The following is a 14,838-nucleotide window of genomic DNA, read 5'->3' on the forward strand; positions in this document are numbered from 1 at the left end:
CGTGGCCTGGGCATGCGTAAAAAGTATAGCTGATAGGGAAAAACTGTTTTCGGATTTGGAATTAGCACGCCCAATATAACCAAAATCAATACTGACATCCAGGCACCAAACAAAAAAATATTATTATTTTTTTGGTCAGTGTAATCATCCCTTTCTGAAACTTGGATAAATCGTCCTTTTACCCATGACAGCAACGAGTGATATGTGTGCAGACGGCCTGTCGCACACCTTATATAACCAACAAGCCAGCGCACGACATGTGACGTACTTCATGGGCTACGCGCGGCCGACGTCACATGTAGGAGGTGGTCATAATAATGTGACTCGGCCATGAAGATTGTACTTGAAAAATGCTACCTCAAAGACGATTGGTTGCTATGGACAACTCTTTTCACTCCTTGATACATCACCCCCTATGTGTATGATTAACCACTTAACTGACGATTTTCCCTACAAAACCGTTCATAGAATTTTTTTTTTTGTTTTTAAATTCAAAATAGGTTTAAAAAGTTTTTTTTTATATAAATATATATATATTATACTATGCACATCTGCAGAACGGATCTCCTTGTCAAAAACCTGGGGACGCAGTGGGGCGGCGCGGTCGCATGTGATCTGACCATGCCAGTTAAGTGGTTACATCGATTGCGTGTCACTGTTTCCTGTTTTTGCCACAGGATGTATAACATTAGGTAACGCAGAGCTGTAATGTACCCTGCACAGGTGGCTGCACAGATCAGGAAGTAAGATCTGTCTTCACGTTCTAGAGCGCAGTACCCTCCTATACTGCACTTTTTACTCTTGCAGCCAATCAGTTCCTAACTGCCATGTCACATGCTGTGTTTGAAAAATGACAGGAGCTGATTGGCTGGTACTTTATTTCTCTCCGTGGCTTAGTACATAGACCCCTTGGCCTTAAATTCCACTTCAACGTCTGATAAACCAGCAAGTAATTATAGTGTGGCCTTCCTGCGTAAACCACGTTTGCTGCTGCTGGCGATATTAGTGGTAACAGACATAAAGCTGTATATATATATATATATTTCTCTAACGTCCTAGTGGATGCTGGGGACTCCGAAAGGACCATGGGGAATAGCGGCTCCGCAGGAGACTGGGCACAAAAGTAAAAAGCTTTAGGACTACCTGGTGTGCACTGGCTCCTCCCCCTATGACCCTCCTCCAAGCCTCAGTTAGATTTTTGTGCCCGAACGAGACGGGTGCAGGCTAAGGGGCTCTCCTGAGCTGCTTAGTGTAAAAGTTTAAAGCAGGAGGGCAATGACGGAAGTGGCAAGGATTCTTCGCTGGGCGGAAAATCATGTGATAGCACTGTCAGCAGTGTTCATTCCGGGAGTGGACAACTGGGAAGCAGACTTCCTCAGCAGGCACGATCTTCACCCGGGGGAGTGGGGACTTCACCCAGAAGTCTTCCACATGATTGTGAACCGTTGGGAAAAACCAAAGGTGGACATGATGGCGTCCCGCCTCAACAAAAAACTGGACAGGTATTGCGCCAGGTCAAGGGACCCTCAGGCAATAGCTGTGGACGCTCTGGTAACACCGTGGGTGTACCAGTCAGTGTATGTGTTCCCTCCTCTTCCTCTCATACCAAAAGTACTGAGAATCATAAGAAGGAGAGGAGTAAAGACTATACTCGTGGCTCCGGATTGGCCAAGAAGGACTTGGTACCCGGAAATTCAAGAGATGCTCACGGAAGACCCGTGGCCTCTACCTCTAAGAAAGGACCTGCTCCAGCAGGGACCATGTCTGTTCCAAGACTTACCGCGGCTGCGTTTGACGGCATGGCGGTTGAACGCCGGATCCTGAAGGAAAAAGGCATTCCGGATGAAGTCATCCCTACCCTGATCAAAGCCAGGAAGGATGTGACCGTACAACATTATCACCGTATTTGGCGAAAATATGTTGCGTGGTGTGAGGCCAGGAAGGCCCCTACAGAGGAATTTCAACTGGGTCGATTCCTGCATTTCCTGCAAACAGGACTGTCTATGGGCCTCAAATTAGGGTCCATTAAGGTTCAAATTTCGGCCCTGTCAATATTCTTCCAAAAAGAACTAGCTTCTGTACCTGAAGTTCAGACGTTTGTCAAGGGAGTACTGCATATACAGCCTCCTTTTGTGCCTCCAGTGGCACCTTGGGATCTCAATGTAGTGTTGGGATTCCTAAAATCACATTGGTTTGAACCACTCACCACTGTGGACTTAAAATATCTCACATGGAAAGTGGTAATGCTGTTAGCCCTGGCTTCAGCCAGGCGTGTTTCAGAATTGGCGGCTTTATCCTATAAAAGCCCTTACCTAATTTTTCATACGGACAGGGCAGAATTGAGGACTCGTCCTTAATTTCTCCCTAAGGTGGTTTCAGCTTTTCACTTAAACCAGCCTATTGTGGTGCCTGCGGCTACTAGGGACTTGGAGGATTCCAAGTTGCTGGACGTAGTCAGGGCCCTGAAAATATATGTTTCCAGGACGGCTGGAGTCAGAAAATCTGACTCGCTGTTTATCCTGTATGCACCCAACAAGTTGGGTGCTCCTGCTTCTAAGCAGACGATTGCTCGTTGGATTTGTAGTACAATTCAGCTTGCACATTCTGTGGCAGGCCTGCCACAGCCAAAATCTGTAAAAGCCCATTCCACACGGAAAGTGGGCTCATCTTGGGCGGCTGCCCGAGGGGTCTCGGCTTTACAACTTTGCCGAGCAGCTACTTGGTCAGGGGCAAACACGTTTGCTAAATTCTACAAATTTGATACCCTGGCTGAGGAGGACCTGGAGTTCTCTCATTCGGTGCTGCAGAGTCATCCGCACTCTCCCGCCCGTTTGGGAGCTTTGGTATAATCCCCATGGTCCTTTCGGAGTCCCCAGCATCCACTAGGACGTTAGAGAAAATAAGAATTTACTTACCGATAATTCTATTTCTCATAGTCCGTAGTGGATGCTGGGCGCCCATCCCAAGTGCGGATTGTCTGCAATACTTGTACATAGTTATTGTTACAAAAATCGGGTTATTATTGTTGTGAGCCATCTTTTCAGAGGCTCCGCTGTTATCATGCTGTTAACTGGGTTCAGATCACAAGTTGTACGGTGTGATTGGTGTGGCTGGTATGAGTCTTACCCGGGATTCAAAATCCTTCCTTATTGTGTACGCTCGTCCGGGCACAGTATCCTTACTGAGGCTTGGAGGAGGGTCATAGGGGGAGGAGCCAGTGCACACCAGGTAGTCCTAAAGCTTTTTACTTTTGTGCCCAGTCTCCTGCGGAGCCGCTATTCCCCATGGTCCTTTCGGAGTCCCAGCATCCACTACGGACTATGAGAAATAGAATTATCGGTAAGTAAATTCTTATTATATATATATATATATATATATATATATATATATATATATATATATATATATATATATATATATATATATATATACGTATTAGGCTGTGAGGTCTGAGGCAACGTCATGTTACCTGGTTAGTTGCACAGTGATCCCAGTGGATGGTGTGTGTGGGGCGGGAGCTAGGAGTTCGCCTAGGATGTCTGCTGAGCCAGAGGTTTTTTTTGTAGCTCGAGCAGAAAACGTCCTGCCCCAGCTTTGCGGCAGAGGGGAACCTGAAGACCCTTATCATCTTTGAGGATTGGGAAGAACATGGCTCTTCTGTGTTGTACAGGGTCCAAAGACCCCTAAGCTCCCCGCGGTCTGAGCACAGCACTGAGTGACTGGAGCATGTCACTCAGGCTCAGGAATCACCTCTAGAATGAGCCCCTGTGAGATGAGGCTCTCGCTGCATGGGAGGACGGCAGGACTGCAGCGCTTCCCTAGTGACGCCATTACTTCCCTGGGAACTGGCTGCAGTACGGAAAGTGTCTGCCTCCACCCATCACATGTACGTGTTCTGCAGGGAACTGTCAGGGGTAGATGTATACAGGTTGGGGGTAGGTAATGTGGAGAGAGATAAAGTACCAACCAATCAGCTCCAGATTGTCATATTTCAAACACATCCTGTAACATGGCAGTTAGGAGCTGGTTGGGTGGTGCTGTATCTCTCTCCACTTTATTACCTTTCAAAGTTTGATACATCTACCCCTCTGCTCCAAGTAGTGGACCAGGCCAATCCCTTAACTTTAAGTCTTCTGTACATTCTGAAGTATTATTATATGTTAATCTTAATATTTCTATATATTATTGATAAGCTATAGTTCCCCGCTGCATGGCTATAGTTCCCCGCTGCATGGCTATAGTTCCCCGCTGCATGGCTGTAGCTCCCCGCCGCATGGCTATGGTTACCTGCTACATGGCTATAGCTCCTTGCTGCACGTCTATAGTTCCCCGCTGCACGTTTATAGTTCCCCGCTGCACGTTTATAGCTCCCCGCTGCACGGCTATAGCTCCCCGCTGTACGGCTATAGCTCCCCGCTGCACGGCTATAGCTCCCCGCTGCACGGCTATAGCTCCCCGCTGCACGGCTATAGTTCCCCGCTGCACGGCTATAGCTCCTCGATGCATGGCTATTGTTTATGGTTCCTCGCTGCATGGCTATAGCTCCTCGCTGCATGGCTATATCTCCTCTCTGCATGGCTATGGTTTATGGTTACTCGCTGCATGGCTGTAGCTCCGCGCTACATGGCTATAGTTCCCCGCTGCACGGCTATAGCTCCTCGCTGCATGGCTATGGTTTATGGTTACTCGCTGCATGGCTATAGCTCCTCGCTGCATGGCTATATCTCCTCTCTGCATGGCTATGGTTTATGGTTACTCGCTGCATGGCTGTAGCTCCGCGCTACATGGCTATAGTTCCCCGCTGCACGGCTATAGCTCCTCGCTGCATGGCTATGGTTTATGGTTACTCGCTGCATGGCTATAGCTCCCCTCTGCATGGCTATAGCTCCCCGCTGCATGGCTATGGTTACCCGCTGCATGGCTATAGCTCCTCTCTACATGGCTATAGCTCCTCGCTACATGGCTATAGCTCCTCGCTGCATGGCTATAGCTCCCCTCTGCATGGCTATGGTTACCCGCTGCATGGCTATAGTTCCCCGCTACATGGCTATAGCTCCTCGCTGCATGGCTATAGCTCCTCGCTGCATGGCTATAGCTCCCCTCTGCATGGCTATGGTTACCCGCTGCATGGCTATAGTTCCCCGCTACATGGCTATAGCTCCTCGCTGCATGGCTATAGCCCCTGCATGGCTATGGTTACTCGCTGCATGGCTATAGCTCCTCGCTGCATGGCTATAGTTCCCCGCTGCATGGCTACCCGCTGCATGGCTATAGCTCCTCGCTACATGGCTATAGCTCCTCGCTGCATGGCTATAGCTCCCCTCTGCATGGCTATGGTTACCTGCTGCATGGCTATAGTTCCCCGCTACATGGCTATAGCTCCTCGCTGCATGGCTATAGCCCCTGCATGGCTATGGTTACTCGCTGCATGGCTATAGCTCCTCGCTGGATGGCTATAGCTCCCCGCTGCATGGCTATGGTTACCCGCTGCATGGCTGTAGTTCCCCGCTACATGGCTGTAGTTCCCCGCTACATGGCTATAGCTCCTCGCTGCATGGCTATAGCCCCTGCATGGCTATGGTTACTCGCTGCATGGCCATAGCTCCTCGCTGCATGGCTATAGCTTCTTGCTGCATGGCTATAGCTCCCTTATGCATGGCTATGGTTTATGGTTACTCGCTGCATGGCTATAGCTCCTCGCTGCATGGCTATGGTTTATGGTTACTCGCTGCATGGCTATAGCTCCTCGCTGCATGGCTATTGTTTATGGTTACTCGCTGCATGGCTATAGCTCCTCGCTGCATGGCTATAGCTCACCCTGCATGGCTATAGCTCCCCGCTGCATGGCTATAGCTCACCCTGCATGGCTATAGCTCCCCGCTGCATGGCTATAGCTCCCCGCTGCATGGCTATAGCTCCCCCTGCATGGCTATAGCTCCTCGCTGCATGGCTATAGCTCCCCCTGCATGGCCATAGCTCCTCGCTGCATGGCTATAGCTCCCCGCTGCATGGCTATAGCTCCCCCTGCATGGCCATAGCTCCTCGCTGCATGGCCATAGCTCCCCCTGCATGGCCATAGCTCCCCCTGCAAGGCCATAGCTCCTCGCTGCATGGCTATAGCTCCTCGCTGCATGGCCATAGCTCCCCCTGCAAGGCCATAGCTCCTCGCTGCATGGCTATAGCTCCCCGCTGCATGGCTATAGCTCCCCTTGCATGGGGCTGTAGAACTTTGCGGCACCATAGCAATAGACAGTAGTAATAATAATTATACGATCTTGGAGTGTGGTGAGAAGAGTAACAATGGTGCACAGCAATTATATGCATCAGCCTTCATATAATTACTAATTGCACATTCTTCTGGGTGTCTTGCAAAAGTCTTGGGAGAACGCATCCATCTACGCAAGTGTAAAGTACTTTAGGCTGAGGGGGTCACTTGTTGCCAGTCCAGGAAAGGGGGTTGGGTGGGGGGGACACTTAGAAGTGCAGGTAAGCAAGTTGAGAACTGCCTCGGAGGTAGAGTTCAGCTAAGAAGCTGCATTCCTCAGGCTGTGCTGCGACATGTCGAATACCAAAGCGTAGCGGTAACCCCTCACGCCTCGCTCAATGGCTACAATACAACCTCTAACTGCTGCCTTATAATGTGATATAAACGTTCTGTCTAGGAATGGCCACGCCGGCTTATTACGCATCTGTCCCCTGAGCTGACACTTTAGAAGGTGCGTAAAGTGAGAAGTATCCGTGCGTGACTTGTTTCATCCCTTTCTTCCAGGGCAACATGAGTGAAAGTGGCAAGGAGTGCCGGGTGTCATACAGCCCCGGCCTTAGCGACATCGTCAGGGTGAAGGCAGAAGTGGGGTCCCCAGTAGAAAAGCGGACTTACATCAAGCAATGGTGAGTGGGATAATACGCCGTACGCTATGACACATGGTAACTCTGAGCGCAGCGTCAGGGCCTTAATATGACCCAGGCTGCAGGTCTGTTTGCACTTATTGCTATACAGATGTGTGCTCATAAATCTCTGCTGCAGTCGCACCAAACAGCCGCTCTTGGCACGACAGGTCATGTAAGACCTGGCTTTTTCTTTCATATTTATTACCAAAAAATGCGTCAAAAAAGACGCCAGATTCTAGCGGAGTTGCAGAGGACCTTTTGGCTCCCTCTTGCCAGGCATCTCCCGCTGCGTAGCCTATTGAGGCTAGCTGTGCGAGGACACATCTGTAAGTAGCCATATTGACTCCTCTCTGCAGTGGAATAGCGCCACCTATTGGCAGCATCATAAGAAAACAAAAAAGCTATGATTGCATTTACCAGACCGTCATTTTAATGGAGGCCTTCTACCAGCCGTGATATGTGGCAATCCAGCTGCTGTACAGCTGTAGATCCCAGATTGCCATGCTGGCTTTTATAGTTCCACCAGAGGTTGCCTTACTTAGATTATTTTGCTGTTGGTAGATACTGTACACCTGTAAGCGTCGGGTCTGTCATACATGTACAATAGCTGAGACGTTCCTGAGTGTTAAGACGTGCTCTAGATATACATCAATGCATTTTCTCTAACGTCCTAGTGGATGCTGGGGACTCCGTCAGGACCATGGGGAACAGCGGGCTCCGCAGGAGACAGGGCACATCTAAAAAAGCCTCTAGGCCACATGGTGCGCACTGGCTCCTCCCCCCATGACCCTCCTCCAAGCCCCAGCCAGGTACCGTGCCCGGACGAGCGTACACAATAAGGAAGGATCTTGAATCCCGGGTAAGACTCATACCAGCCACACCAATCACACCATACAACTTGTGATCTGAACCCAGTTAACAGTATGATAACAAAACGAAGTAGCCTCTAAAAAGATGGCTCACAACAATAATAACCCGATTTTTGTAACAATAACTATGTACAAGTATTGCAGACAATCCGCACTTGGGATGGGCGCCCAGCATCCACTACGGACTATGAGAAATAGAATTATCGGTAAGTAAATTCTTATTTTCTCTAACGTCCTAGTGGATGCTGGGGACTCCGTCAGGACCATGGGGATTATACCAAAGCTCCCAAACGGGCGGGAGAGTGCGGATGACTCTGCAGCACCGAATGAGAAAACTCCAGGTCCTCTGTAGCCAGAGTATCAAATTTGTAAAATTTTACAAACGTGTTCTCCCCTGACCACGTAGCTGCTCGGCAAAGTTGTAATGCCGAGACTCCTCGGGCAGCCGCCCAAGATGAGCCCACCTTCCTTGTGGAGTGGGCCTTTACAGATTTAGGCTGTGGCACGCCTGCCACAGAATGTGCAAGTTGGATTGTGCTACAGATCCAACGTGCAATCGTCTGTTTAGACGCAGGAGCACCCATCTTGTTGGGTGCATACAATGTAAACAACGAGTCAGTTTTTCTGACTCCAGCTGTCCTTGAAATATATATTTTTAATGCTCTGACAACGTCCAGTAACTTGGAGTCCTCCAAGTCGCTAGTAGCCGCAGGCACCACAATAGGCTGGTTTAAGTGAAATGCTGAAACCACCTTAGGGAGAAATTGAGGACGCGTCCTCAATTCTGCCCTGTCCGAATGGAATATCAGATATGGGCTCTTGTATGACAAAGCTGCCAACTCTGAAACTCTCCTGGCTGAAGCCAGGGCCAACAGCATGGTTACCTTCCATGTAAGGTATTTTAATTCTACCGATTTTAACGGCTCAAACCAATGAGATTTGAGAAAATTTAGAACCACGTTCAAATCCCACGGTGCCACTGGAGGCACTATTGGGGGTTGTATATGTAGTACACCTTTGACAAAAGTTTGTACTTCAGGCACTGACGCCAATTCCTTCTGGAAGAAAATTGATAAGGCCGAAATTTGAACTTTAATAGACCCCAATTTTAGGCCCATAGACAATCCTGCTTGCAGGAAATGTAAGAATCGACCCAATTGAAATTCTTCCGTTGGAGCCTTCTTGGCCTCACACCACGCAACATATTTTCGCCAAATGCGGTGATAATGTTGTACAGTCACTTCCTTCCTAGCCTTAATCAAGGTAGGAATAACTTCCTCTGGAATGCCCTTTTCTTTTAGAATCCGGCGTTCAACCGCCATGCCGTCAAACGCAGACGCGGTAAGTCTTGGAACATACAAGGTCCCTGCTGAAGCAGATCCCTTCTCAGAGGTAGAGGCCACGGATCCTCCGTGAGCATCTCTTGAAGTTCCGGATACCAAGTTCTCCTTGGCCAGTCCGGAGCCACCAGTATCGTTCTTACTCCTCTTTTCCGTATAATTCTCAGCACCTTTGGTATGAGAGGCAGAGGAGGGAACACATACACTGATTGGTACACCCACGGTGTTACCAGAGCGTCCACAGCTATTGCCTGAGGGTCTCTTGACCTGGCGCAATACCTGTCCAATTTTTTGTTGAGGCGAGACGCCATCATGTCTACCTTTGGTTTTTCCCAACGGTTCACAATCATGTGGAAAACTTCTGGATGAAGTCCCCACTCTCCCGGGTGAAGGTCGTGTCTGCTGAGGAAATCTGCTTCCCAGTTGTCCACTCCCGGGATGAACACTGCTGACAGTGCTATGACATGATTCTCCGCCCAGCGCAGAATCCTTGCCGCTTCTGCCATTGCACTCCTGCTTCTCGTGCCGCCTTGTCGGTTTACGTGGGCGACTGCCGTGATGTTGTCGGACTGGATCAACACCGGCTGACCCTGAAGCAGCGGTTTTGCCAGACTTAGAGCATTGTAGATCGCTCTTAGCTCCAGTATATTTATGTGAAGAGACGTCTCCAGGCTTGACCACACGCCCTGGAAATTTCTTCCCTTTGTGACTGCTCCCCAACCTCGTAGGCTGGCATCCGTAGTCACCAGGACCCAGTCCTGTATGCCGAATCTGCGGCCCACTAACAGATGGGCAGTCTGCAGCCACCACAGGAGAGACAACCTTGTTCTTGGTGACAGTGCTATCCGCTGATGCATGTGCAGATGCGATCCGGACCATTTGTCCAGCAGATCCCACTGAAATGTCCGTGCATGGAATCTGCCGAATGGAATCGCTTCGTACGAAGCCACCATCTTTCCCAGGACTCTTGTGCATTGATGTACTGACACCGTTCCTGGTTTTAGGAGGTTCCTGACAAGTTCGGATAACTCCCTTGCTTTTTCCTCCGGGAGAAACACCTTTTTCTGAACCGTGTCCAGAATCATTCCCAGGAACAGCAGACGAGTTGTCGGGGTCAATTGAGATTTTGGAAGATTCAGAATCCACCCGTGTTGCTGGAGCACTACCTGGGTTAGTGCTACACCGACTTCCAGCTGTTCTCTGGACTTTGCCCTTATCAGGAGATCGTCCAAGTAAGGGATAATTAATACGCCTTTTCTTCGTAGAAGAACCATCATTTCGGTCATTACCTTGGTAAAGACCCGAGGGGCCGTAGACAAACCAAACGGCATCGTTTGAAACTGATAATGACAGTCTTGTATCACGAACCTGAGATACCCTTGGTGTGAGGGGTAAATTGGGACATGCAGATAAGCATCCTTTATGTCCAGGGACACCATGAAGTCCCCGTCTTCCAGATTCGCTATCACTGCTCTGAGTGACTCCATTTTGAACTTGAATTTCTGTATGTACAGGTTCAAGGATTTCAGATTTAGAATAGGTCTTACCGAACCGTCCGGCTTCGGTACCACAAATAGTGTGGAATAATACCCCTTTCCCTGTTGTAGGAGGGGTACCTTGACTATCACCTGCTGAGAATACAGCTTGTGAATGGCTTCCAAAACCGACGTCCTTTCTGAGGGAGACGTTGGTAAAGCAGACTTTAGGAACCGGCGAGGGGGAAACCTTTCGAACTCCAGCATGTAACCCTGAGATATTATCTGCAGGACCCACGGGTCCACTTGTGAGTGAGCCCATTGATTGCTGAAAATCTTGAGTCGACCCCCCACCGTTCCTGGGTCCGCTTGTAAAGCCCCAGCGTCATGCTGATGGCTTTGTAGAAGCCGGGGCGGGCTTCTGTTCCTGGGCAGGGGCTGCGTGCTGCCCTTTCTTACCCTTTCCTCTGCCTCTCGGCAGATAAGACTGTCCTTTTGGTCGCTTTTTATAGGAGCGAAAGGACTGCGGCTGAAAAGACGGTGTCTTTTTCTGTTGTGAAGGGGTCTGAGGTAAAAAGGTGGATTTGCCGGCAGTTGCCGTGGTCACCAGGTCCGAAAGACCGACCCCAAACAATTCCTCTCCTTTATATGGCAATACTTCCATATGCCTCTTGGAATCCGCATCACCTGACCACTGTCGCGTCCATAAACTTCTTCTAGCAGATATGGACATCGCGCTTACTCTTGATGCTAGAGTACAAACATCCCTCTGAGCATCTCGCATATAAAGAAAAGCATCCTTTAATTGCTCTAGAGTCAATAAAATACTGTCCCTATCCAGGGTCTCAATATTTTCAGTCAGAGAATCCAACCACACTACCCCAGCACTGCACATCCAGGCTGAGGCTATTGCCGGTCGCAGTATAACACCCGTATGTGTGTATATACTCTTCAGTGTAGTTTCCAGCCTCCTATCTGCTGGATCCTTGAGGGCGGCCGTATCAGGAGACGGCAACGCCACTTGCTTTGATAAACGTGTGAGCGCCTTATCCACCTTAGGGGGTGATTCCCAGCGCGCCCTAACCTCTGGTGGGAAAGGGTATAATGCCAACAACTTCTTTGAAATTAGCATTTTTCTATCGGGGGTAACCCACGCTTCATCACACACATCATTCAATTCCTCTGATTCTGGGAAAAATACAGGTAGTTTTTTCACCCCCCACATAATACCCCTTTTTGAGGTACCAGTAGTATCAGAGAGCTGCAAAGCCTCCTTCATTGCCGTGATCATATAACGTGTGGCCCTATTGGAAAATACGTTTACTTCCTCACCGTCGACACTAGATTCATCTGTGTCGGTACCCGTGTCGACTGACTGAGGTAAGGGACGTTTTACAGCCCCTGACGGTGTCTGAGATGCCTGAACCGGTACTAACTGGTTTGCCGGGCGTCTCATTTCGTCAACTGACTTTTGTAATGTGCTGACATTATCACGTAATTCCATAACCAAAGCCATCCATTCCGGTGTCGACTCCCTAGGGGGTGACATTACCATCATCGGCAATTGCTCTGCCTCCACACCAACTTCGTCCTCATACATGTCGACACACACGTACCGACACACACAGCAGCCACACAGTGAATGCTCTATTGAAGACAGGACCCTCCTAGCCCTTTGGGGAGACAGAGGGAGAGTTTGCCAGCACACACCAAAAGCGCTATACAGTATATAACAACCCTAGAAGGTGTTGTTTTTATATATGCGCTCTCAATATATATTTATATCGCCAATTTATGCCCCCCCTCTCTTTGTTACCCTGTTTCTGTAGTGCAGTGCAGGGGAGAGTCGTGGGAGCCTTCCTCACCAGCGGAGCCGTGCAGGAAAATGGCGCCGAGTGCTGAGGAGAATAAGCTCCGCCCCTTTTCCGGCGGGCTTTTCTCCCGGTTTTTCTAATAAACTGGCCTGGGTTAAATACATACATATAGCCTTAATGGCTATATGTGATGTATTTATTTGCCTCTAAGGTACTCTATATTGCTGCCCAGGGCGCCCCCAGCAGCGCCCTGCACCCTCCGTGACCGAGATCCGTGAGCCGTGTAGCAACAATGGCGCACAGCTGCAGTGCTGTGCGCTACCTCTATGAAGACTGAAGTCTTCTGCCGCCTGTTTCCGGACCTCCGTTCTGCCGTTCTTCAGCGTCTGTAAGGGGGATCGGCGGCGCGGCTCCGGGACGAACCCCAGGCTGACCTGTGTTCCGACTCCCTCTGGAGCTCAGTGTCCAGTAGCCTAAGACTTCAATCCTCCTGCAGGCAGGTGAGTTGCAAGTCTCTCCCCTAAGTCCCTCGTTGCAGTGCTCCTGTCGCCAGCAGGAGACACTGATTAGAAACCTAAAAAAAAACTTTTCTAACTAGCTCTTTAAGAGAGCCACCTAGATTGCACCCTCTCGGACGGGCACAAAAACCTAACTGGGGCTTGGAGGAGGGTCATGGGGGGAGGAGCCAGTGCGCACCATGTGGCCTAGAGGCTTTTTTAGATGTGCCCTGTCTCCTGCGGAGCCCGCTGTTCCCCATGGTCCTGACGGAGTCCCCAGCATCCACTACGGACTATGAGAAATAGAATTATCGGTAAGTAAATTCTTATTATTAAAGCATTGTGGTCCCCGTTACTGGGAAATAAAAAGGAAGATTTGGAGTAGGGGGGGGGGGGGGGGGTCACTTTCTTCTTGGCTCACGTAAAACCAAACTTTTTATAATTTAGTACAAAAGGTATCATAGCAAAGGCAATGTATTTGGTATAACGTCTGACATGTAGATAACAATGCGTCTGAATAATCTGCATTTGTTCCGTATGTTTTCCACGGTGCTACCAAGAGAGAACTTTCCCTACGATAGTTATTGGTATAACCGTAGCAAAATAATAATATTTCTCTAACGTCCTTGAGGATGCTGGGACTCAGTAAGGACCATGGGGAATAGACGGGCTCCGCAGGAGATAGGGCACTTTAAGAAAGCTTTGGATTCTGGATGTGCACTGGCTCCTCCCTCTATGACCCTCCTCCAGACCTCAGTTTTACACTGTGCCCAGAGCAAGATGGGTGCACTGCAGGGAGCTCTCCAGAGTTCTCTGCCTGAAAGCATTTTTGTTTGGATTTTTCTTCTACTACTTTTTCACAGGGAGCACTGCTGGCAACAGGCTCCCTGCATCGAGGGACTGAGGAGAGAGGAGCAGACCTTCTTGTCAAAGATAGGCTCTGCTTCCTCGGCTACTGGACACCATTAGCTCCAGAGGGGGTGAACGCAGGTTCTTACTGGGCGTCCACCCCCGGAGCCGCGCCGCCGTTCTCCTCACAGAGCCAGAAGTCAGAAGACGTCTCAGGCGGCAGAAGCCTTCGGTGCTTCACTGAGGTAACGCACAGCACCGCAGCTGTGCGCCATTGCTCCCATACACCTCACACACTCCGGTCACTGTAAGGGTGCAGGGCGCAGGGGGGGGCGCCCTGGGCAGCAGTATAACCTCTACATGGCAAAAAGACTATATACATGTACAGGTGGGCTCTGTACATGTATATAAAAGAGCCCCCGCCATATTTTACTAAGTTTGAGCGGGACAGAAGCCCGCCGCCGAGGGGGCGGGGCTTCTCCCTCAGCACTCACCAGCGCCATTTTCTCTCCACAGCACTGCTGAGAGGAAGCTCCCCGGACTCTCCCCTGCTTACACACGGTGAAAGGGTGCTTAAAAGAGAGGGGGGGGCACATAATTGGCGGTTTACATATTACACAGCGCTGCTGGGGGAAAAACATTTTGTGTTGGTCTCCAGGGTTATTGCGCTGGGGTGTGTGCTGGCATACTCTCTCTCTGTCTCTCCAAAGGGCCTTGACAGGGATACTGTCTTCAGAAAAGGGGTTCCCTGTGTGTGTGAAGTGTGTCGGTATGCGTGTGTTGACATGTTTGACGAGGAAGGCTTTCTTACGGTGGAGGGGGAGTGTTTGAATGTCAGGTCGCCGTCGGCAGCGCCGACACCGGAATGGGTGGATATGCTGAATGTCTTGAATGCAAATGTAAATCTATTGCATAAAAGGTTAGACAAGGCAGAAGCTAGGGATCAGTCAGGTACCCAGTCCATGCCTGTCCCTATAGCGTCAGGCCCGTCGGGGTCTCAGAAGCGCACCATATCCCAGATCGATGACACAGATTCTGACTCTAGTGTCGACTATGAAGATGCTAAATTACAGCCGAAGGTGGCTAAGGGTATACGGTACATG

The 14,838-nt window shown here is 49.8% G+C and overlaps 1 protein-coding gene across 2 annotated transcripts in view; it reads left to right on the forward strand.

Annotated features, from left to right (window-relative positions):
* Positions 1-14,838, forward strand: part of PRDM11 (PR/SET domain 11) — an 81,414-nt gene that overhangs the window by 13,614 nt on the left and 52,962 nt on the right. The window contains exon 2 of one of the 2 annotated variants that reach the window (XM_063946267.1): positions 6,770-6,891. The exons of the other annotated variant lie outside the window; for it this stretch is intronic. Within the exon in view, the coding sequence (XP_063802337.1) occupies positions 6,776-6,891 (116 nt within the window). The 5' untranslated portion in view covers positions 6,770-6,775. The remainder of the gene's footprint in view (positions 1-6,769; positions 6,892-14,838) is intronic. 2 annotated transcript variants of the gene reach the window in all.

The sequence above is a fragment of the Pseudophryne corroboree genome, chromosome 11 (genome assembly GCF_028390025.1).
Source record: "Pseudophryne corroboree isolate aPseCor3 chromosome 11, aPseCor3.hap2, whole genome shotgun sequence".
Classification (NCBI taxonomy): domain Eukaryota; kingdom Metazoa; phylum Chordata; class Amphibia; order Anura; family Myobatrachidae; genus Pseudophryne; species Pseudophryne corroboree.